Source organism: Tachypleus tridentatus, chromosome 13, assembly GCF_004210375.1.
Source record: "Tachypleus tridentatus isolate NWPU-2018 chromosome 13, ASM421037v1, whole genome shotgun sequence".
Classification (NCBI taxonomy): Eukaryota; Metazoa; Arthropoda; class Merostomata; order Xiphosura; family Limulidae; genus Tachypleus; species Tachypleus tridentatus.
The window spans coordinates 268948339-268973965 of record NC_134837.1 but is presented as its reverse complement, the minus strand read 5'-3'; the positions used below and the strand labels follow the sequence as shown (position 1 = coordinate 268973965).

General features: G+C 35.0%; 2 protein-coding genes across 6 annotated transcripts in view; one reads left to right on the top strand and one right to left on the bottom strand.

Moving 5' to 3' along the window:
- LOC143240687 (N-chimaerin-like) overlaps nucleotides 1-2913 on the bottom strand; it is a 41821-nt gene extending 38908 nt beyond the window's left edge. For 3 of the 4 annotated variants that reach the window (XM_076483534.1, XM_076483535.1, XM_076483532.1), the window contains exon 1: nucleotides 2665-2910. The gene's annotated coding sequence lies outside the window, so the exon portion shown is untranslated. Of the gene's footprint in view, nucleotides 1-2664 lie in introns of all 4 variants that reach the window. The other variant, XM_076483529.1, reaches the window with a different exon arrangement.
- LOC143240688 (myosin light chain 1-like) lies at nucleotides 2806-21827 on the top strand. 2 transcript variants are annotated; one of them, XM_076483537.1, is made up of 6 exons: nucleotides 2806-3029; nucleotides 3271-3298; nucleotides 10485-10625; nucleotides 14738-14905; nucleotides 18147-18230; nucleotides 21415-21827. In XM_076483537.1, the coding sequence occupies exons 1-6, from the start codon at nucleotides 3027-3029 to the stop codon at nucleotides 21462-21464; spliced, it is 474 nt and encodes a 157-aa protein (XP_076339652.1). In that variant the 5' UTR covers nucleotides 2806-3026; the 3' UTR covers nucleotides 21465-21827. The 2 variants fall into 2 exon arrangements, with proteins under 2 accessions (XP_076339652.1, XP_076339653.1); XM_076483538.1 differs by lacking the exon at nucleotides 18147-18230.
- Nucleotides 21828-25627: the final 3800 nt, after the last annotated feature.

The window sequence follows — 25627 nt, the reverse complement described above, 5'->3', positions numbered from 1 at the left end:
GCACAGTTATAAATCAGGACTGGAATTGGGATAGTAACTCTCCATAGAAAATGCACATTCAATATTCTTATTTCATAGTGTTGTGATAACAAATAGTATATAACCAATTCATTACACATGTTTATAGCTTCCAATCATTAAACTTATCTTGACACTACACCAATGCATTTAGCTGTAAACCAAATGTGAAATATTCCTGCTTTCTGTTCAGCCATCAGGATATGCTGGTCCACCAAATCCCTACCAAAATGTACCATTTAAACTTTTCATTTTAAATTGTGTTTATCTATTATGGATCTACAAACTTGTGTATTCATTCAGTTTTGAATTACGTTGCAAAAAAACAAAACAAACTACAAATATCTGTAACTATTGGTCCCTCAAAATATTGAGCAGTAACCATAGTAGCAATATCTTTGAAGGCAGATACAATCTAAAATGTCTTTTTACCCTACTTCTAGATGACTTTAGAGACTAATCAATTATACCACCAACATCCTTTTCTTCCATAACACTGTTAAATTTATTCCCATCCAAATTATAGTTATAACTGAAACAGTGAAGTTATTATAATTAAAACCTATCTGCCATTTATTCACCCAAACCATCAAATAATTAAAACACTTTTGTAAAGCAGCATCTACATCTTCATAGCCAGTAACACCAAAATCTTTAAAATGATCAGTAAATTTAAATAAGTCATAATACTGCATGCTCCAAAACTGGTATATTAAATTAGTGGGTTCACTTCCAGTTATGATCTATACAGGTAGCATATTTTGATCACAAGTTCATAATAATGCTGGAAATATATACCTTATTTTGTAATACATCAAAAATATTAACTTTCTAAATTTTGGCCAGTAGCAGTTTCACAAGTTTGTTTTTCTATCAAGCTGTGAATCATTAAGTTACAACATGTATAACGTTACCAGCTCTCCTACAGTTAGTTTGTTTTTCTATCAAGCTGTGAATCATTAAGTTACAACATGTATAACGTTACCAGCTCTCCTACAGTTAGTTTGTTTTTCTATCAAGCTGTGAATCATTAAGTTACAACATGTATAACGTTACCAGCTCTCCTACAGTTAGTTTGTTTTTCTATCAAGCTGTGAATCATTAAGTTACAACATGTATAACGTTACCAGCTCTCCTAAAGTTAGTTTGTTTTTCTATCAAGCTGTGAATCATTAAGTTACAACATGTATAACGTTACCAGCTCTCCTACAGTTAGTATAGAAGTCTCATCCTTCGCTCATACAAATATCCAAATTACTCCAAATCTGCAAGACATGAGCTATGTACATTTGTTTAATTGTGAAAATTTCTGGAAAATCCTATAATACCCTAAAATGTTATACTTTTCTCATAAATATAGTTTATAAATGAATATTTTCCCAATTTGCATTGCATGAGAGGATTCTTTTGAATAAAAACCCAATAAATACTAGTTCAGTTGAGATATTAAATTTTATTTTAGTTCAATAAAATTTGCACAGTCATGACTGGGAAAAAGTTGAAACATAGAGTATTTGAAACAAAAATTTAAAGTACATAATTCTAGAGTGAGAGGAACATTAATGCTTTATCAAGATATAATGGCCAGTTTCATATCTTTACTATTAAAACAGAGAACTAACAGGTGAAACATGAACTTTGTCTTTTTTTTCTGTCCAGTTTTTCAACCTACACAGTAAACTTTGTTTTTGAAATTATCATTTAAAGATGAGTGTTGAATTATTATGAGTTTATAATATTTACTTATTATTGCTCATGTCTTGGGCAACAGTGAAATGCTGAATAATGTTAAACTCTTTTTACATCTTGTTTTGTCTTATCCACATTTTTATTCTACTATTTAGAAAAAACAACAGATATTATTAATAAATTAATAATTAAACCTAAGTTAGCTTAATAACTTTTAAAGTTAAATTACATATGATACATTTATAAGCTTGTGCAATACTGATACTATTGTAACTGCAAACAACTGGTACTAATGAAAGGTTACATTACTAAGTTATTATTACACGTTACAGGAGATTTATCACTGAGTACCAAATTACTGCGTAGACTACATAGTATATTATTACCAGTAGTATGTCACACATTTTACTTAAGACATTTTCAGTCCATTTTTTATTTCCTTTATCCTTCTTCACGAAGGCATTAGTTAAGTCTTATAAAATTCTAAACTTCTGACTGTTAAAATACTTAATAATGAGGTAAGAACTTAAATCTTGTTAAGATAATAAAATTATTATTATTACATCGTATTCCTCATTCTAAATGACACGATTTCGCCACTAAACAATGATGACAAAAAATTAAAAGTAAAAGCCTTTTCAAACTCTGAGATTCAGACATTTTTAGTTCTCGTTTCTTTATCATTGATATTATTTAATATTTAAATATGTCATAATAACTGCAAATAAAATTAATTTAGACCTTCGTTTTACATCTAATATTAAATAAGATTATATCTTCTCCCAACTTTATTTATAGTTCAAACGCAATCAACCAATATTACATACTTCTGTATAAACTTCCGCGTTTACCGAAATACTCAGATTTAGCTCACTACATGTATATTATAATAACATATGAAACAGAAAGAAATGTAAAAACTATACCAAAACATATTTTTAAATAATAACAACAAACCGAAAGCCGCCGTTCACGTAATGTAATTAGGCTTAGACTTCCAGACACTATTAAACCACCAATCGCCATGAAATGAAACAGTAACGACACCAAATAATCTCGCTAGTAGGTCTTCAAAACCTAGTTTCACTCATTTTATACAATTTTGAAAATAAGTTAAAGATGTATAACTTTTCTTCGTATTTTTATTGTAAAATGGCCCCAAATTAAAATTTGTATTAATTTATTTCTTAAATAAATAAAATCAAGAAATATACAACAGCGACATCTAGAATAAGTAAATAAAAGTACAACACAACTCACTTTTTAAATTATTCTGTGAGTCCAGCGGCAAACGAAGTAAACGTGCTGAGAAAACGACAATGGTAAGTTCGCTGTACTAAAGCTACACATAATTTTATATATTGAAATTATCTAGCATTCGTAGATAGTTTATTACATGTAATGTGTGAATTTATTTCCCTAAAATTCCAATGTTTAAATATAACATTAGTATTTGTAACTTTTGAGTAAATTTTAAACTGAAGTTCGTTTACTTGATAAATTAAAAAATATGTATACCAATTTTAGCTCTAAAAATATTCATGCACATGTTTTCTCTCCCAGGCAGATCTCAAGCCTGTAGAAATAGAAAGTGAGTACTTTCATTTTTACTAAAACTAACTTTATTATTCCTTAATTTATGAAAATTTAAATTTGTTTAAGAAATGCAGAATACTTTTGTAAATTGTTGAAAAACATTTAAAATGTTTAACTGAAGATAAAACCAAATACTTATACCTCGAATATCAAAATGTTTTTAGAGTTTAAGCTGTTTCCTTAACAACTTTATTTTATTTATTTGCAAATACGCACCTCTTCGCGAAGATTTAACTCAAGTTAGAAACAAAATTCACGCAAAGTAAATCTTCCTTCATCATTAGAGGGACCGGCATGGCCAGGTAGGTTAAGGCGTTCGACTCGTAATCTAAGGGTCGCGGGTTCGAATCCCCGTCACATCAAACATGCTCGCCCTTTCAGTTTTGGGGCATTATAATGGAACGGTCAATCCCACTTTTTGTTGGTAAAAGAGTAGCTCAATAGTTGGCGATGGGTTGTGATGACTAGCTGCACTCCCTCTGGTCTTACACTGCTAAATTAGGGACGGCTAGCGCAGATAACTCTTGTATAACTTTGTGCGAAATTCAAAACAAACAACAAACAATCATCATTAGATGGTAACATTGTGAGATTAATTTATCGTACACGAAAGCATTTACATGAGTGTACGTGATAAACAACAATGTTTCACAGTATGTGCTTTTGGAATCTTGGGATAAATTAGACAATCAGAACCCACTTTTTTTAAATTACAAGTAGCATAATCGATGTTTTTGTTTTCTTAGTACAAAGCTACAAAATATGTCATCTGTACTTTGTTTTCCGAGGGTAATTGAACCCCGCATTCTAGCGTTTAAGACAGTAAACTTTGCTCTGAACTAACAATGGACAGCATAATTTAATTTATTCATTTGCATGTAACGTTGTAATGTGACGTAAAACGAAGAATATTGTATTAAAAAACTTACAATTCGTTCTTTCAAAGTATTTTTTATTATTATTACCATTTTAATATAACTAATGATTGGTACATGTATAAAAGTTTAACTCGTTATTTAAAATAATTTATAAAAGTCCAAGTTAGGTAAAGTACGATTGTTTACAGTAGTTAATTTCTGGCACATAACATACGTTACTAATTTTGGGTCCCCAGTGGTACAGCGGTATGTCTACGGACTTAGACTGAAATAAACCGAGTTTCGATACCTGTGGTGGCTAGAGTACAGATAGCCATTCTGGCACATAACATACGTTACTAATTTTGGGTCCCCAGTGGTACAGCGGTATGTCTACGGACTTAGACTGAAATAAACCGAGTTTCGATACCTGTGGTGGCTAGAGTACAGATAGCCATTCGTGTAGCTTTATGTTTAATTACAAACAACATACTAATTCTGATACAAGGAAATATAGCTTCAAGTATAATACCATTTAAAACGCAATGGTACAACATTATGTCCCCCACTCTTCAAGGAAAAAAAAATAAATTAGTTGATTTCTGTCTGAAAGAGAAACTTCTCTAAAAATGTTTTTCTTGTGAGTAATTTTTGTTGCTTTCAGTTTTGTTGCATAATTTAATGTGTTACGTTTGATAAAAAACATTCAATTTTGCTAAATAATTTAATGTTATGTTCATTAAAAACATTCATCTTGTTATATAATTCAGTATGTTAGTTTTTACTGGAACCTTTTATTGGCAAATTAGTAAGAGAGTTTTTCTTCACTCTTGTAGCTGATTGTTAGAATAAAAATTTTGAAGTGATCCCAGAAATAAAGTTATACCAAGCACTGTATGAGCTAGAAAGGAGGGGTGATTTTTTTTAGTTGGTTTTAAATTCATCATCAGTCATCATATTTTAGAATAATGGATTATTTACGTCTCTCTTCATTCTATAAACTGTCGAGATCCCTTTTAGTAAGAAATACAAGCATAATTGATCCCAGAGAAAAACTAAATATGTTATTTCTACCACTTCCACATCTGTTCCTCCTGAATATTTTATTTCTACCACTTCCACATTGTTCCTCCTGAATATTTTATTTCTACCAATTCCACATCTGTTCCTCCTGAATATTTTATTTCAACCACTTCCACACCTGTTCCTCCTGAATATTTTATTTCTACCAATTCCACATCTGTTCCACCTGAATATTTTATTTCAACCACTTTCACACCTGTTCCTCCTGAATATTTTATTTCTACCACTTCCACATCTGTTCCTCCTGAATATGTTATTTCTACCACTTCCACGTCTGTTCCTCCTGAATATGTTATTTATACCACTTCTACATCTGTTTCTCTCTTTATTTCAATGTAATATTTTACTCTTCCCTTCTACTTTGTTTTTGTTTTCCATTAGAAAAGAGATCCTGGTCCCTTGGACTCCCTACCCTGAAGTCCATTAATCCCAACTAGAGTACTTTACAACATGTATTCTGAATTATTTCCCGCGTGCTGTAACTTAAGTAAAATGTTGGCGGCGAGGCTTACAACATGCATTCCAGTCTTTCAGCAGAAGAAACTTTAGTGTTTTTCCAAAGCTTGCAGTCAAATAAACCTAGTGATGGAAATAGACCATTCCCTCTAACAGTACTAAAATACTAACGACAGGAGGATGCCTTAGTCACCGTTCATCAGTTTAGAATGTACGTATAAAGTTAAACAAAAGAGACCCGCGCACAGACGTCTCTAATGTAGAACTGATAAACTATAAATCCATTAAATCAACAATACCCACAGCCAAACAATGAGATTTGAAAACCCACAGCCCTTAAATGCAGAATGAATGTTTGAAGCAATGGGACGAACACCATAACAATTAATCATAAGCTTCAGAATTCGATCAAAAGAAACTTGTAAGTGAGAGCAAACAGTAGTTTCCAAATGCATAAATTAAACTGTACCTTGTTTTATTATATGGCTCCATTGAGCCGGTTATGCGTTTACGGGCTTACAGCGCTAAAATTTGAGTTTCGATAACCTGGGGTGGACAGAGCATGGACAATAACTGAAATTTCGAAATATATGCACAGTGCTAAAGTAAAGCACAAACACGCGCGCCTCTCATTTATATTATTTCGAGCCCGACATGGCCAGGTGGGTTAAGGCGTGCGACTCGTAATCTGAAGGTCGCGGGTTCGAATCCCGGTCGCACTAAACATGCTCGCCCTTTCAGCCGTGAGAGTGTTATAATGTGACGGTCAATATCACTTTCGTTGGTATGTCACAAAGAGTAGCCCAGAAGTTGGCGGTGGGTGGTGATGACTGGCTGCCTTCCCTCTAGTCTTACACTGCTAAATTAGGGACGGCTAACGCAGATAGTCCTCGAGTAGCTTTGCGCGAAATTCAAAAACAAACAAACTATTATTTCGTGTTTTGCGTACCCCCACTTATGAATTTCCACTTTGATTACTGTGTATATATCGCATATTGGTGTGAAAGGAGCCCACCACCTGCTCCGTTTTGTTTTTTTCCAAATATCTAAGCATTTAGACTTGGATGTGAGCAAACGTCGGAGGTACTTTTCAGAATGTCTTCAGACAACAAAATACCTCTTTCATGTACCCACAGTTTCTCCGCGTGTCAGTACGCGTATCTGCAACAATTGTTTTTCAAAAGCTGTCCCCTGGATCGGGTTTGAGCTCCTCAAGGTGTTGGAGGTAACTTCTAAAAACACATATCGTTTGTTTGAAGACATTTGAAAATAACTCCAACTCTTCGAAGGGCTGGAACTCAACCCAGGGAACAGCTTTCGACATGAATTAGTGGAAATTACTTGCCCTGCTATGCAAAGAATCCGTAGGTACATGAAAGAGGCATTTCGTTCGTCTGAAGACATTTTGAAAAGTACTTCCGACTTTAACTAACTGCTTTTAGGTTTAAATCCGTCCCTACAATGTTTACAGCTATAATGGTAATTTTTATTGAAGTAAATCAAAAGCCTGGCTGTAAATGTACGTCTGTATGGTTGTTTCTCAAATTTTACAAGTGGTACAAATAATAGCGTTCAACTGAGCACGTATAATAATACTTATCTTCAAGTTCACTTTTCTGTAAAATGAGTTTGATTATGTAATTGGTCCCCAGGGGCTCATTGGTATGTCTGCGGACTCACACCACTTAAAATCTGGTTTCGATACCCGGTGTTAGCAGAGCACAGATATCCCATTGTGTAGCTTTGTGTTTAATTCTAAATAAACAGTTGTCAAATTACTTTGGTTGCTCGTGTTTATTAAAAAAATGAAATATGTTTGTGTACCATATTCTTTTGAAAGAAGACCCGGTTTCTGAAAAAGGTAAATAATTTGAAGAATATGTTTTTATACATCTTTGACGATTTTTTAAAAACCATTTCTACCTTTCACGCTGCTTTATTGTCAAACTTGTTTGTTTCTTTTTGAATTTCGCGCAAAGTTACTCGATGGCTATCTGCGCTAGCTGTCCCTAATTTAGCAGTGTAAAACTAGAGGGAAGGCATCTACTCATCACCACCCACCGCCAACTCTTGGGCTACTCTTTTACCAACGAATAGTGGGATTGATCGTACATTGTAACGCCCCCACGGCTGAAAGGGCGAGCATGTTTAGTGCGACCGGGATTCGAACCCGCGACCCTCAGATTACGAGTCACACCTGGCCATGCCGGGCCATTATTGTCAACCTGTTGTCTGTTTTAACACATTAGTAACTGAAACCTTAAAATAGTACCTTTTATATATGCTTATAAATTTTATAACAAGATTGGACTGAGTTTCCATACACGTCGAATTCCCCACGTTTTGTTTCTTTTTGACTGGGTGCTGAATAATAAAGTATAGAAAGCTCTTAAAATAATTTGAAATGTTAATTGAACGAATTGTTTAAGTCACACGAGCTTGGAAATATAAATGTATGCCAGTTAAGGTTCGTATAAGAAAGAGAAGTGTGTTTCAAATAAGCTGGTTACAAAAGTAAAGTAAACAAAAACGTAATTTGGCGACTGAGCAAAGTTATCTATAAATAGCAATTAACTATAGAAATAAAACCCAGCATTCTCGGGCACGTGTCTGGGTAACAACTGATTTCTTTTATGTTATTTGGCAAAACAGATAGACTGAAGACTAGAAAACAATTGTTGTTAGAACTTTCTTGCCTGGTTTAGTTATCGTTCACTCTCGAATATATTTGAAGTTTCACTTTTTCTCCTCTTTCTCTATAAATAGCCCTAAGATCTATTTATCCATTCCGTCTCCTTATTTGGTATTATCGTATGGCTCGTTGCGTCTGTTTTCGTACTTGTTTAGGTATTTCACCAGAATATCTTGTACTATAACTGGATTTTTTTACGTGTACTCTTAACCCTATTTTGTGCACCGAGTTTGTCACTAAGCCTAAGTACAACGTTGCACAAAATATAAACGATCGGTATTATGTTAATAACAGTGCTCTGGCGTCTGTTCGTAAGAATCGGAAAAACCGATAAACAAGAAACTAAGCTTCAAATTTTATTTTATTTTATGACCTATCATCATATGAACGTATAAAATAAAATGACCTTAACTGCACATACACGTACAAATACATATTTGTATTTGTAATATAAATGTTTGAATATTAACGCAAACTAATAGTCCTAACATTGATTTAACTACTAGTTTGCTAACCAATCAAAGATAATTTGCCAACTTCAATCTATTGACCACAAATTTCACCAAATTTACCTCATAGCCAAAAGTGCAGGTATCAATAATTTTATATTATTTTAGTCGAAACTTTATTATATTTTATGGTCAGATAAAAGGAATACGGATGATGGCCTCTCTTCTTGTAGCTTATGTTTCTGACGGTTCTCTGTGAAAGAACGTGCCAGATTTCCTAAACGATTCTTCTTCCTTATTTGCGCGACAGAAGTTAAATAAATGTTACGTTGTGATGACGAGAAACCAACTTGAAGTAAAAATGTAGTTCAAGACGTCTTGAGACACAAATGTTACATTGGTTTCTTAATTCGTACCCTCAGAACTAGTTCCTATTATCCTCTTGTTACGTAAAGTTACACATTATATCATCCCGTTTTTTCAACGCAATATTTCCACTTCCTTTTGTGTTATGCTGTTGTTATTACTCAATTAACACAGATCCTTCATGCAGATCTAGGACTAGACAATGAGGCCAAATATATTGCTTGCATCTGTAACAAAAGAAGATAGTCTAACCCTACTTTATATCATAAGTCCAGTCTTTGATTTTCATTTAGATATATTAAAACGTTCTAACTTACCAGATGTGGCACTCCAGTACTTCAAAATGTACCACCTAGCTTTAAAAAAAAATGTTGAAACATACCCCCACCCCTTCTAGGGGAAATATCGTATTATATGTACACACAAAAAAAACTAATTCTAGTTTATAAATAATCAACCTTTTATTTTCTGGTGTATGGTAGATGCATCATGTCAGATATGCGTTATAGAAAATAAAAACTGTTATCTCTGTATCGCAAATACGTCATGTCAGATATACGTTATAGATCTTAAAACCTTGTCATCTCTGATTTATAATAGATACATTGTGTCAGACACACGTTATAGAAAATTAATATCTTGTTATCTCTGATGTATGGTAGATACATTGAGTTAGATATACGTTACAGAAAATTAAAACTTTAAAATCAATGTGACATTTCATTACAGCATGTCGTGTATCTTTTTCCGAGTCTTCATTTTTAGATTGATAAGTACAGACTGACTAAGTGGGACATTTTTATTTATTGTAAAGTAGGTGGACATTGCTATTATAAGCTTTTGAATACTTTCGTCTAAACTGTACAACAAGATTTGTTGTTTTTTAATGCAAAGCTACATAATGAATTATATGTTTTCTGTCCATTATGAACAAACGAACCATATACTTTAGTGTTGTAGCAATCTGTCCACCACGCTGAATTGAACCCCGGATTTTAGTAGATATTATTGGCTCACAGTGGTACTAATTCAAGCTAGGACTGACATTATATCATAAATAACAGACTGACAAATTTAAGAACCTAAAAAACACTACCAATTTGTTATCTCTTTCTATTTAAGTATTGGGATAAAATCTATGACGACTTTGGGAAATTAAATATTATACATCAACATATGTCTCTGATATGCACCATAAACTATTGTAGAATAGTTTTAAAATATTAAAGAAGTAATATTAAATATTACAAAACGGTAATTTATTTTTCCGATTTCTAGAGGCCCAGAATCATTTTGAAATATATGATTTCGAAGGACAAGGCAAGATTGACTGCAAAGACCTCGGGGACTTACTTCGGTCGCTGGACACTCGGCCCACCATCGCTACAATTCTTAAAAATGGTGGTACAAAAAAAAAGGGTAAACCTTGTGTTTGAGATATTTCTGAAATAATATAAACAAACAAGATTTATGCTGTATTTTTTGTTTATTGTACAACGTAAAAATTAAAATTAAACGAGAAACTTTAAATTTTCGTAGATGTATTTTATGTTTTGAATTTCGTGTAAAGCTAGTCGAGAAGCACGTGCAATATTCGTAGATGAAAGAGTAGCCCAAGAGCTGGCGGTGGATATTGCTGCATCATTAGATAGTCATAAGTCCCAGCTAGAAACTTTTTCATTTATTTTATGCACCCAAACATAAAAATTAAATGTTTATCACGAATTAATACTTTTATTTCAAATAAAAACTCAAACCTATAATTTAAAACTTTGTTTTCTTGAAATACTTATCTGCATAACTGTTCCTGAGTATCTAAATAACTTATTTTTCAACATTTGATGTGTACTATAACTGTTCCTGAGTATCTAAATAACTTATTTTGTAACATTTGATGTGTACTATAACTGTTCCTGAGTATCTAAATAACTTATTTTGCAACATTTGATGTGTACTATAACTGTTCCTGAGTATCTAAATAACTTATTTTGCAACATTTGATGTGTACTATAACTGTTCCTGAGTATCTAAATAACTTATTTTGCAACATTTGATGTGTACTATAACTGTTCCTGAGTATCTAAATAACTTATTTTGCAACATTTGATGTGTACTATAACTGTTCCTGAGTATCTAAATAACTTATTTTGCAACATTTGATGTGTACTATAACTGTTCCTGAGTATCTAAATAACTTATTTTGCAACATTTGATGTGTACTATAACTGTTCCTGAGTATCTAAATAACTTATTTTGCAACATTTGATGTGTACTATTCTGGTTTCAACACTTGTTTTGTTAACAGAACTAGTCAAAGGAAATATAAACTATTTACTGAACCATGTTAGATAATGCTTCCTTACTTTTATTGTGAAATCCCAAATGACCTCGTTAGATACTAAATGCATATTTCTTGATCACGAGGAACCACCAGCCTGAAATAAAAATGTATCTCAGAGTGGATATTAACATTTTTATTGATAAGGAGAGAACAATGTTTCGACCTTCCTAGGCCATCTTCAGGTTAAGAAGGAGAGAGTTTGAAAGTGACCGTTGCCACACGCATGTCTCATGGACGAAAGTATAAGCCAATACGGGATTGTAGGGGGCGTTGCAAGTGCTAAATATTAATTCTATAAACAACTTAAAATAAAGCAAAAACATTAATATTCTAAAAGCAGATAAAGGCAATGTTATAGTTATAATGAACACGAATGAATACATAAAAAAAAATGAACAACATATTATCAGATACAAACAAATTCAAACCACTAATCATAATTTCAGCAAAAAACACATGAAAACCAATTAAACAAAATACTACTACAAATGAAAAACACCAACACAATCTCAGAAAACATTTATTCTTACCTACGAAAGACCGACTCACGCATACCACAACTCTACGGCATTCCAAATCCTCACAAACCTGATTGTCCACTATGACCCATAATGTCGAACTGTGAATCATTTAACTACAACCTCGGTAAATATATAACGTGGGCATTTTCTAAATATGTAACATCAGCTGGCTCCATTTTCAAAGACTCTTTTAACTTTAAATACATTCTTAATCAACCAAATATATAACGTGGGCATTTTCTAAATATGTAACATCAGCTGGCTCCATTTTCAAAGACTCTTTTAACTTTAAATACATTCTTAATCAACCAAATCATAAAGCCTTAATGGTCAGTTTCATGTAATCTCCCTCTTCACAAAAGTCCCAACAACCGAAGCCTGTATGATAGCTTTAGAACTTTATATCCAAGACCCCAACCCATTGATACACATTTCCAGCAACCAATTATCAATCCTTATACAATTCACTACCACCAAAACTAACTCTTTTATGTGTAATAACAAAAAGTACCTACAAATAAATGTCCTAAGTATGGGGAATCCCGTGTCACCAGTTCTAGCCAACATTTTTATGACACAGATTGAATCTCAAGCGATCAATTCAGCCTTACACCCACCACTATACTGGTATAGGTATGTTGATGATACAATTGCTGGATTCATATCTACAGAACACACACTTAGTTTTTAAAAATCACGTTAGCTCGATACACCACAACATTAAGTTTACCTGTGAACAGGAGATCTAATCAAATCGCATTTCTTAAACTCAAAATCACTAAAATTGATACACAATTCAAAACTGAAAACCACAGAAAAATCACCCATACTGGATTATACATTCCCTGAGACTCAGCACATGAAACAAAACAAAAACTCAACATATTAAAAAACCAAATAAACACAACCATAAAACTATGCTCGTCTGATAAAATTAACGATGAAATCAGCAAAATAAAACAACACTTCATCAACATAAACAAATTTCCTAAACAAAACCGTCGAAAATATTATACACACACCTAGACAAACAACAAGCAAACAACAATAAATCCCAAGATACAACAAACTACAAAACCTTATACTGTTGCATACCACATGTTCCCGACATCAGCGAAAAAATAACCAACAGTTGGAAAAAAACTTATAACATAAAACATCATTCCAGTACACAATAAATTTATTAAAAACTATGTGAAAACTACACTGACAAACACAAAATACAAACATTGTATTTATAAAATACAATGCAACAACTGCCACGACAAAATTATATCGTTGAATAGTTGCTATCCCCTCGGTTTAACTTAAGTTAGCAATCAAAATTTATAGCATGATATATAGTCAACAGTCCTTGGAGAAACAAGCAGAAAAATAGAAACTAGATTCAAAGAACACAAAGAAAAACCTTCACAGGTTTTTGAACACTGTATATCAAATAAACACAATATAACCTTAAAACACCCAGATATTAAGTATGGAGAAATAAACGCAAAATCAATGAAGCCCTACTTGTACAACAACTAAAACCAAAATTAAACCAATATAGAGGAACACTTTTATACCTATACTAATTAATAACCTAACATCCACCTCGGCCCGACATGGCCAGGTGGTTAAAGCATTCGACTCTAATCCGAGGGTCGCGGGTTCGAATCCCCGTCACATCAAACATGTTCGCCCTTTCAGCCGTGGGGACGTTATAATGTTACGGTTAATCCTACTATTTGTTGGTAAAAGAGTAGTCCAAGTGTTGGCAGTGGGTGGTGATGACTAGCTGCCTTCCCTCTAGTCTCACACTGCTAAATTAGGGACGGCTAGCACAGATAGCCCTCGAGTAGCTTTGCGCGAAATTCAAAACGAAACAAAACATCGACCTGCAACGCCCCCTACAATCCTGTACTCGGTTATACTTTTGTGCATAAAACATGTGTCAGGCAACGGTCACTTTCATATTCTCTATTTTTTAAACTGAAGATGACCTAGGAAGGTCGAAACGTTGTTCTATCCTTATCAATAAAAGTGTTAATATCCATACCAGCCGTTCTGAGATACATAAATGCATACTTGATCTGTGGAAGTTAACAATTAACTCGTCCAACTGATTAAGTGCTCACGTCTTTAAATTAAAAGAGTAACTGTACAAATCCTAAAACAAACCAGCCTGTTTACGATAGGCAGTTTACAGTCACCAGACAAAAATTATATCGTTGAATAGTTGCTATCCCCTCGGTTTAACTTAAGTTAGCAATCAAAATTTATAGCATGATATATAGTCAACAGTCCTTGATACGACATGATGAAGTATATAGTTCATATTTGAAGCTTTGAAATACGTTTCAAATATTGTTTGAAAAATACTCAGAAGTAATCAAATAAATATTAATTAAACCTAGACAAAAAATTGTAAAAAAATATTTATTTATTTATTAATAAAGTTGTATAAAGTACCGTGTTTTTAATATGTCTAGAAACGTCTTGGCTTTCACTGTTTCAATAACATCAGTTGTTTTTTTTTGTTTGTTTTTTCACTTTTAATACACTGTAGCGTAACGTGCCTAAACACAAATTATGTTTTTAATTTGGAAAAACAATATTGTTCATTGATGACAGGAATTTGGTGCTTCAGGTAAATTGTAATGATAATAAATTGAAATATCTGTTTTCAGGAGAAAAAATGATGACTTTTGATGAGTTTCTACCAATCTACAGTCAAGTTAGGAAAGAGAAGGAACAAGGAACATACGCAGATTTCATGGAAGGTCTTAAAGTTTACGACAAATCTGAGAATGGTACCATGTTAGCTGCTGAGCTGGCTCATGTACTCCTCTCACTTGGTATACCGATTTAACTATACTACATGACCAATCAGTTGGGGCATCTTTGTCCCTCACCTGTTATTTATCGATTTATCTTCTTCTTCTGGATTTCATAAACTGTTTTGTATTGGAAATAATCAATTTTTTCAAACTCGAATTCATTCACTATCTTTTCCGTTAGTTAAAATTTTAAAATTTTTTACTTAAAATTGCAGGAAATCCTTTGTCTTTTTCATTCTTACCATTTTGAGAAGTTTGTTTTAAAGTTGTTTAGTGTCGCCCAAAATAGTTAATATATTTTTAATCGATATTATGTGTAAAACATATCTTGGATAGCTATTCTTCAATAAACGTTGAATTTAATACAGTAGATCCTGGTATTTAAGACCACCCCTTCTGCAGAGCAATAGTGGTCTTAAACAGCAGGTGGTCTGTTATTGCAGGAGCCCATTTTTTGCATGTTTTTTTTATTTGTACATATTTTGAAGTTAACAAAGAAAACAAAGAAAGGCTTTTCATTTGTTTCTTCTTATTATTTTTTTCTTAGCAAAAAAAAACAAAACAAACTAACAGCAATTTGTACAAAAACAATTTTACAATACATGTAGACTCTATTAACTTTATTTACAGTTTGAAAAAGTCCTGAATGCACAACTGTTTTTTTCTGGTCTGCTGAGCCAACACGGTCACTGACTTCTGTCAACTCTGAACAATATTCAAAAGTTCTGCGTTGTTCTGGGCCACTGCGCACTTTCGAAGATACTCCAGGCATCTAGCCATCTCCTTGTTGTCTGGAACAAAGTCGTCTCCAGTTTCCTGGTCTTGTTGCTCCTCCTCTGGCTCCTGGTGCTCACCAGCAGCTGCTTCATCGAGCTCCTTCTGCCAGTTGTCTCCAAACTGGACGGTGCTGACTACGTCACTGTCGCAGTCGGTGAAATCCTCCCAGGATGTACCACCCAGGACACGCTCAAAGTCTGGATCTGCTGTGGGTAGCTCCAGTTGTGGTGTGTCCTCTGTGGCTGGAGCAAAACCTACAAAACCACACTTCCGAAAACAGTTGATCACTGTCTCAGCGGTAACACAATCCCATGCTTGTTTACACCAGTACACCATGTCCAGAATGTTCACAGATCGCGCGATGTCTGTTGCAAGGTCTGTTTTATTCATTTGGAACAGCACATGCCTCACAAGCCGCTTCCTGTAATGCACCTTGAAAGCACGGATGATTCCTGCGTCGCATGGCTGTAGCTTTGATGTCGTGTTCGGAGGCAGGAAATGCAACTTGACATTTGACAGGGTGATGGCGGGGTGAGCGGGGCAGTTGTCCACAAACATAAGGATTTTCCTCTTCTGCAGCTTCATTTTATTGTTGATAGTTGTGAGCCAATCCCTGAAGATAGTGCTGGTCATCCACGCCTTCTTATTGTGTTTATATATTACGGGAAGCGGTGATGTTGACAGGCTGCCAAAACAGCGGGGCTTGGCAGATTTCCCGATCACTAATGGGATCAGCTTCTCGCCGGAGGCACTGCACGCGAGTAAAATGGTGAGCCGCTCCTTGGAATTTTTGCCCCCACTGCAAGTGTCCCCCTTCTTGACAAGTGAACGGGTGGGTAGGGCTCTATAGAACAGCCCCGTCTCATCTGCGTTGAAGATATCCTTCAACTCGTAGCCCTCGGTAATAGCTGCCAGGCGCTTGTTCCAGTCATCGACTGCTGCAGGATTCACGTCTGCTGCTTCTCCATTCAACACTTTCATGGACAGATTGTTGCGTTTTTGGAAAGCCTCTAGCCAGCCTGTAATATAGAAAACAAAACACGCGTTAAAATTTGCGAAAGTAACTTAAACTTATTAAAGTCAAGTAAAACAAAAGTGAATGCATATTAAAACATTTTGGGTTATCAAGCTGGAAATTTATAGGCCTAAATAATTACCATTGGAGGCAGTGAAGTCATCCAGATTCATTTCTGTGACTTTCATCAGTGCATATTCCTTCAAGACTACGCCAGTAACAGGGTGGTTTTTGGCACGTGCGGCACAAAACCAGTCTCACACTCTTTCGTTCAGCTCCATGTAGACTGTTTTCCGTGCTTTCTGATATTTTTGGCCAGTGTTAGCACCATTTTGCCACAGTGACATTATTTTTTTCTTTGTCATTTACTATGCTCTGTGTTTGTGTCTTTCCAACGTTCATGGATTCTGCTATTTTTCTGCAGCTTTTGCCGCCTTCAAACAACTTTCACACGATCTTCTAGTGAAAGCACTTTGCGTTTTCGACAATCAGTCATGACTTCAGAATGAAGATAAAGACGTTTTGAATATGTGTAGAGCAAAACAATCAAATTGAAACTGATTTTTAATAAATATATGCCTCCTATTTATACCTTAACCGAACTGATCATTTTTGGTATGATTTGGTCTACTAATCTACTAATTGGATGCGACATGTTTGTTCAGCAATTATCAATGAAAAGCTGGCGTGTGGTGTGGTTTTGTTTGTTTAGCAATATTTTACATCAGTACATTGGACAAAACTGTCAATTATCAGACGTGAGGTATTATGAAATGACCGTTAAGACCAGCATTTAAGCGACCAAACGACCGGTTTTTGATCACACACGGGCGGTCTCTGGTCGCGTCCAGCGGGTGGTCGGTCACTACGGGGAAAATAACATTGAAAGCCGTCCGTTGGCAGAAATATGGTCGAAAACACCGGGTGGTCGGCGACAACGGGGGTCATCCAAACCAGGATCTACTGTATTTTTAACTGTTTAATACTCAAATTATTCATTTGTTTAGTAAATCTGATTTCATGTTACAACAGTCAGCGTAAAAATAAACAACATTGACCATAAAAAACTTGTTAAAAGTGTTCATAGTAAAAAGACAGGAAACTTCAACAGCATTCGATGGAATTAACTACAATATTGGCGTTATTTTGTTTACATTTTTATACTTGTATGTAGGTATTCTGTAATTATGGTCTGACACAAGCCATCTGCTGCGCAAATAGTTTAGAAAAATATATTTAAAAATCCACTAGAGTTAATTATTTATTTCCATTTCTATACTTATCCTTGCAAATATCACTGATTTATCTACGCATGTTTATATTGCTACACATAATATCTAAAATGATCTATTGTACATCAGTACGTCAAGGTTAATGTTTTGTGTAAGGCTTAACTTTAATACACCAGAGAAACGTTCAATACAAACCCAACAAGAAAAATCAAAATTACGTTTAATATTTTGACAGGTGAAAGGCTTACTGATCCTGAAGTTGAAGAAATCATGACCTGCGCTGGGAAAGAAGACGAAGACGGGTTTATTAAATACGAACGTAAGTTAAGGGAACAACCTTGCAATGACATTCCTACTATAGCGTTTATCATTGCTTATAACGTCGGCCCGGCATGGCCAAGCGCGTAAGGCGTGCGACTCGTAATCCGAGGGTCGCGGGTTCGCGCCCGCGTCGCGCTAAACATGCTCGCCCTCCCAGCCGTGGGGGCGCATAATGTGACGGTCAATCTCACTTTTCGTTGGTAAAAGAGTAGCCTAAGAGTTGGCGGTGGGTGGTGATGACTAGCTGCCTTCCCTCTAGTCTTACACTGCTAAATTAGGGACGGCTAGCACAGATAGCCCTCGAGTAGCTTTGTGCGAAATTCCAAACAAGCTTATAACGTATTTATTTGTTGTCTGTTTTATGAAATAAAGATGCTAGCGACAAATGTATTTGTCAACACCAATTAATGAAATTTTGTAAATATCGTAACTTGTTAGTTTACATGATTAGTTCTTCTAAAATCATAGGCAAAATATAACGTATTTGAAACTCACAGTGGATTGTATAAATAAAGAATAAATTATATACAATACCTTGGAAAAAAATTAAATCTCCCATTTTGTTAGAAAGGGTCAACAGTAAAAGCAACGTAACCTTTCTTAGTTAAAAATAGATAAATAAAGTTAATTAACTTTACTGTTTAAGAGTGTGAGAACAGTTTCCAGTGCAAAATAAAAACAATATCTTTAAGTGCGAGCATCGCAGGTGAAAGTTTCAAAAACAGTTGTGGCAAAAGAGAGTTTCCACACCATATGAATCTATCTCTACAAAATTAATAAACATTTTAAAAGGGAAACATGGATCTTCAAAAAAGTTCAAAAATAAGTTGAATCAAGCGTTTGCGTTTATGCGCGTTTTTCTTACAGCAAAGCCACATCGGGCTATCTGCTCAGCCCACCGAGGGGAATCGAACCCCTGATTTTAGCGTTGTAAATCCGGAGACATACCGCTGTACTAGCGTGGGGGGACAAGTTGAATCCTACAACTATGGGCTTTAAAAAATGTAAATAAACTAGACTGGAAATTGGATTGTTTTGAATTTCTCGCAAATCTACATGAGGACTAAATGCGTTAGTTGTTCTTAATTTAGTAGTGAAAGACTAGAGGAAAGGTAGGTAGTCATCATCACCCACCGCCAACTCTTGGGTTTCTCTTTTACAAACTGTAGAAATAGCGAGCATATTTATTTCGATGGGGATTCGAGCCCACGACCTTTAATGTGCCGAATCAAGCGCCTTAACTACCTAGTCATCCTGAAAATTGCATCTACATATTTTTTGCAAACTACAAGTCCCTATTTTGACACCATGTCTACAGTACTTATCAATTATAGTAGGGCCAAAATAGTGATTTATAGCTTGAGAAAATAATTTACACAATATTTCTGTGTGATTTTGATGGTCCCTGTTCCCTCTTTTAAATTAGCAGTTTTTACTAATTATATTTTTATGTCTATTTATGGAGAACAAATTTTAATCTGCACATTTGTATGTGAGTTTAGTTGAATGTTTTTCAACAGTTTACTGCTGCATCGGTTTCCTTTTCCTCGCTTAACCATTATTTACTGAGCCAGGTGGCTTTGTGCCTGAGGTTTCGTGTAAACGCCCGTTAAGTTACTTCTTGTCGCCCCGCTTGAATGGAACTAACCAGTCATAAACAAGATTGATGCCTTTGACAAAACTCAAATAACATTTGAAACATGAGCGATGACTAATTTATTTAGGAGGTGCAATGATGTTCTCTGTTGTATAAAATTAATAAAACAGTTCCAAACAGAACAATGCTTGGCTGATCATCGCAGGTGTTCTCTGGTAAGAGTTGTTGTTTGTTTTGTTTGTTTTTGAATTTCGCACAAAACTACACGAGGGCTATCTGTGCTATCCGTCCCTAATTTAGCAGTGTAAGACTAGAGGGAAGGCAGCTAGTCATCACCACCCACCGCCAACTCTTGGGCTACTCTTTTACCAACGAATAGTGGAATTGACCGTAACATTATAACGCCCACACGGCTGAAAGGGCGAGCATGTTTAGTGCGACCGGGATTCGAACCCGCGACCCTCAGATTACGAGTCACACGCCTTAACGCGCTTGGATGCAGCTGAAAAATTTGAACATTGCTTATGAATATTATGTGGCCAGGTGGGTTAAGGCGTTCGACAAGTAATCTAAGGGTCGCAGGTTCAATTCCACATCGCACCAAACATGCTCGCCCTTTTAACCGTGGGGGTGTTATAATGTAACGGTCAATCCCACTGTTTGTTGGTAAAAGAGTAGCCCAAGTGTTGTCAGTGGGTGGTGATGACTAGCTGCCTTCCCTCTAGTTTTACACTGCTAAATTAGGGACAGCTGGCGTAGATAGCCCAAGTGTTGTCAATGGGTGGTGATGACTTGCTGCCTTCCCTCTAGTTTTACACTGCTAAATTAAGGACAGCTGGCGTAGATAGCCCAAGTGTTGTCAGTGGATGGTGATGACTAGTTGCCTTCCCTCTAGTTTTACACTGATAAATTAGGGACAGCTGGTGTAGATAGCCCAAGTGTTGTCAGTGGGTGGTGATGACTAGCTGCCTTCCCTCTAGTTTTACACTGCTAAATTAGGGACAGCTGGCGTAGATAGCCCAAGTGTTGTCAATGGGTGGTGATGACTTGCTGCCTTCCCTCTAGTTTTACACTGCTAAATTAAGGACAGCTGGCGTAGATAGCCCAAGTGTTGTCAGTGGATGGTGATGACTAGTTGCCTTCCCTCTAGTTTTACACTGATAAATTAGGGACAGCTGGTGTAGATAGCCCAAGTGTTGTCAGTGGGTGGTGATGACTAGCTGCCTTCCCTCTAGTTTTACACTGCTAAATTAGGGACGGCTAGCACAGATAACCCTCGTGTATCTTTGCGCGAAATTAAAAAAACAAACAAACATGAATTATATGAATTCTCGACTTAGCTTTCGTCATTTCAAAGCATAAGTTATTTATATTGTCTCTTCTCTGTTTAGCTCTTATCAGTTCAGAGGATTATTTATTGATAATGTGAATTCTCTATTTTACTTTTATCAATTCAAAGGATTATTTATTGATATTGTGTATTCTCTGTTTAACTTTTATCAGTTCAGAGGATTGTTTATTTATGCTCTGTATTCTTTTCAACGTTTATCAACATTGTTTATTAATATTGTGTTTCTCCACTTAGCGTTCATCAAGGCTGTCCTAGCGGGACCCTTTCCACCAGAAGCTGAATGAATATAAGAAAAACTACTTTCACTTTGTCTTCAACTAGCAGAATATTGTTGTCTTTGACTACTTATGTCCCCATAAAATGTATTACTATGTTATTCAGTCTGTTGGTTATCCTGAAATGGCTATAACTTTTCCCCTAAAACTCAACGTGCTTAGTAGCTGTAGAAATCTTAAGAACAGAATAATATTGTGAATTTTATGTACGTTATTTGAGTCACAATTTCCAGAAAATTGGATTCCATTCGTCGTATGATCTAATTGCTGTGATCTCCCTCTAAGAAAATATATTTGTATCATCAAATTATTATGGCATAAAGAGTTTGCATACTCGAAAGACCAAAATAAAATAATTTATCATAGAAAAAACAACAAGTGTGTGTTTTTAATCGGTATTAAAAAGTACCTTCTGTGAATTCATTAGGCTGAAATCTATTAGTGGTTAACCTTATTTCTCTTTCGGGAGTATGATGAAACTTTCACATCTATTTATTCTATCCATAATTATTTCCCTGAGTGAATAAACAGTAAAGTTCTTTTATTCATGGTTACATATTATTAATAATGTTTAATAATTTCTTAGTTAATTTACAGTTAAGTGTGTTCAGTGCACACTCAACTCTACAAGAAAGCTTCATTTTGGTGTTACTCCCCAGTGGCACAGCAGACTTGCACCGCTACAAACCGAGTTTCGATACCCGTAGTGGGCAGAGTACAGATAATCCATTGCGTAGCTTTGTGCTTAATTCTAAACAAACAAACACCTTCGGTATTGACAAATAAAAATAATTCGAAAACATTTAATTTATTAAAATATTCCCTTATGGGTCAGCTGTGAATTTCAGGGCTGGCAACTATAATTCGGGGTTTAATACCAAGAATGCAGGGTTCAAAGAGCCCATTGTGTAGCTTTGCATTAAAACAAGAGCATAGATAGTTGTAAAAACTAAATATGGTAAGAAGTACCAGATTGAGGCGACCTCTATAGCATTCCATATGTTTATAGCGATAAGGATTAGATTGCACTAACTTGTGAGAAGCAGAACCAAACCACAACAAGCATCCAGACTAGTGTTCTAGTAACATCCACCCCCAGGCATGGGAAGTGGGCTTTCTAGGAAAGACTTAGTAAGATTCTTGTGAAACAGTCTTTTTAATGTCATCTACTGGTTACAGATGCAAATAAATATCCGACTGTTCAGCATTAATAGGAGTACAACATCTTTTTCCATCTAAGCTCTATCATTGTTTCTTAGCTAATGCTATCTGTCGTGCTGTATGCTGGCAAAAAGATGTGGCACTGAGAAAAACGTGGTCGACGGTAAGGGAACATCCCTTTTAAGTGTATACCTGATTTCCCCACTTCTGAAAGAAAAGACATTGTACTGAACAGATTTTACAGCTCACCACGTCGTTATAGTCCATATCACCATGCCAAATTGTGCTCTATCTAATGGCTATGCATCTTAACAGCAGTGTAGTTTCCACTGCAAAAAGCTCTATCAATAATTTTCCTTGCTTGCTTACCGCAAACAATTTAGTGCACAAGGACGACGGCTTTCCAGTCCCTGTCTTAACAGTTCAATCTCTTAAACATTGATAGGTGTTTTGTGTTTTCTACCCCAAGTGTTTAAAGTACTCAAATGATTGACTAAATATGTGTCTTGGAAGCATTTTCTGTATATGTAATGTTTGTCACTTTTCCAGCCAGACAACCTTCTTGATTATGTTGCATACTGTGGCCTGAGTTATGAAGATGGATTTTGCCACTGACCTTTCTGTTTGTGAATTCTCACCCGTTACAAGATATTACACTTTGCTTCCATAACCTGGGTATAATTTGTGGCAGGCCTCTTGATAAATGGTTCAGGAACCATAAACATGAAACTTTGTAGGATGGAAGGTAACTGCATTTTGTGGAGACACAATACCTAAAGAGCTGTTATGGACCATATCTATCAAAGAATGATCTACATTTCTTTTTCCTTCAACACCATAACGTATGAGGGACTTAGCCGTTTCAGAAATATTAGATATCTGATTTGAACATATCTTTATTGTTCAAGTGGGTAAATGTTTTGTGTTAGAAAGAGTTCTTACATGCCCTCCTCCAGAGCATTCGATTTTTAACGGTATCACAATGCCTACAAGATGGCAAAAATTTAAACATGTAATTTTGATATATTTCTTTCGACTATGATTTTATATCAACTGTGATACAAAATACTTTTTGATTTTCATAGCTTCACTCTAACTCTTCAACCCTTTGTGTATGTCAGAGACCTCCAAGCATTCTAGATAATTTTTATAGTATATTGTAGTTTAAAAGAGGTAGTGAAACAGGGACCCAAAGATACACAATACAAGTTTCCTTAAGTACAAAAATAGTCTCATAGAGAACTAGGGCTACTCACAGTCTGGACCCTATCTCAAAAGCAGTACATGATTGAATGTAGTTGAAATAGAAAATATATTAACCTGTGAGAGCGCAGATCACTAATCTGCTGTCTGAACAAATTGGAAAGGCAAGAAAGCAATTGGTTTCAATTAATATTCAAAGTTTTAGCACTAAACAAGGCAAATTAACTTAACCAAGAGGGCTGATATTTTTAGCTTCAAAGATCTAGTAAAGAGAAAATCCCTGATGATACAGACGAGCAGTTGTTGCTATAGGAAATTAGTGGTGCTTTATATCAAAGAAACGTTGACTGTCTTCTCCTGATGGATAATACTAGTGAATATAATGTTACGTTTAGCATTTTAAATCAGTGTGGTTGTGTTTGTTTATTTGAGATTACCGGAAACAATAACTGCAAGTACCAGGCAAACAACCATCAAAACCTGGAAAGATAACCATTGTGATGATAGTGTGAGAATGAGTCTGAGATTACCAAAAACGATTAAACAGCAATGCTAGATCTCTGTCAGAAGGCTTGTTGTTGTTGTTTTTAGGAGGGAGGCTTACATTAGTCACTGAAATCTAACCCTTATAACTCGTATGACCAGTGACACTAACATAAAACAAGTGAAGAAGAGATTTGGACATCCTACCATGTTGTGTAGACTTATTTCAGTATGGAAAGACCCTGTAATAGGTAGGCTCGGCTTGATTACATCAACAAGTAGATGAGAGATGATAAACTCGAATAAGGAAATTTGAATATAACAATGAATAGGGAACAATGGAGAACCGTGGTTATCGACCCTCATACTTGGAAAGAACACCATGGTTGATTTATAATGACGAGAAATCAACTATGGTGTTCTTTCCAAGTATGAGAAGTAAACGTTTTGACCTTCTTAGGTCATCTTTGTTAACCTGATGATGACCTAAGAAGATTGAAACATTGTTCTTTACTTTATTTTAATTATAGAGTTAATGCTCATTCCATCTACCTTGAGAATGTCGTGGTTGATTTATATTTTATTTTTTTATATTGAATTTCGTTCCGTCCATTATTACAGAGTTTAGGAATTGGGTTCCGATACTCGTAGTGGGCAAAACACAGACAGTCTATTGTGTAGCCCCCCAATGGCACAGTGGTATGTCTGCGGACTTACACACTAAAAACCGAGTTTCGATACCCGTGGTGGGCAGAGCACAGATAGCCCATTGAGTAGCTTTGTGCTTAATTCTAAACAAACAAATCTATTGTGTAGCTTTGTGCTTAATTTCAAAACAACATAGTTACTTTTATAAACACGGCCTACGACTGTGTACAATGAAGGGAATCTATGAAAACGAAAAGGAAAAATAATCTTATTTGTTAACTTTTCCATGGACTGGATTTTCTATTATTTCCACCACTAAATTTAAAATAACTTTTCAACCAAAGAACAACGGTACAAAATGAGTTTAAAAAATATGCGTACTCAGCATAATTAAAGAGTTACTGTTGTCATAGAACTTAATGATTTTTTCTATTATTTATTTACTTGCCTAAGTATTAATACAAAGTTGTTACTGCCACTTTTAGTGTTGTAATCAAATGGTTCATTGTAAATATCACTTCTATATTTTAATCTCCGTTATTATCTTTAAGGTCAGTTTTTAAATAATAGGTTTTATATTATTAAGACCTGTTGTTGCAATTTATAGCAACTAATACATAAAATTAAACACAGAACTCTGATACCTCTGTTTTGTGAAAAGAAATGGATGGTGGAAA

Excerpts from the sequence above, each read along its gene's own strand:
- LOC143240688 (XM_076483537.1), top strand. Across the intron at positions 3,299-10,484 it reads CAAGCCTGTAGAAATAGAAA|AGGCCCAGAATCATTTTGAA; the intron begins GTGAGTACTTTC and ends TCCGATTTCTAG. Across the intron at positions 10,626-14,737 it reads TGGTGGTACAAAAAAAAAGG|GAGAAAAAATGATGACTTTT; the intron begins GTAAACCTTGTG and ends ATCTGTTTTCAG.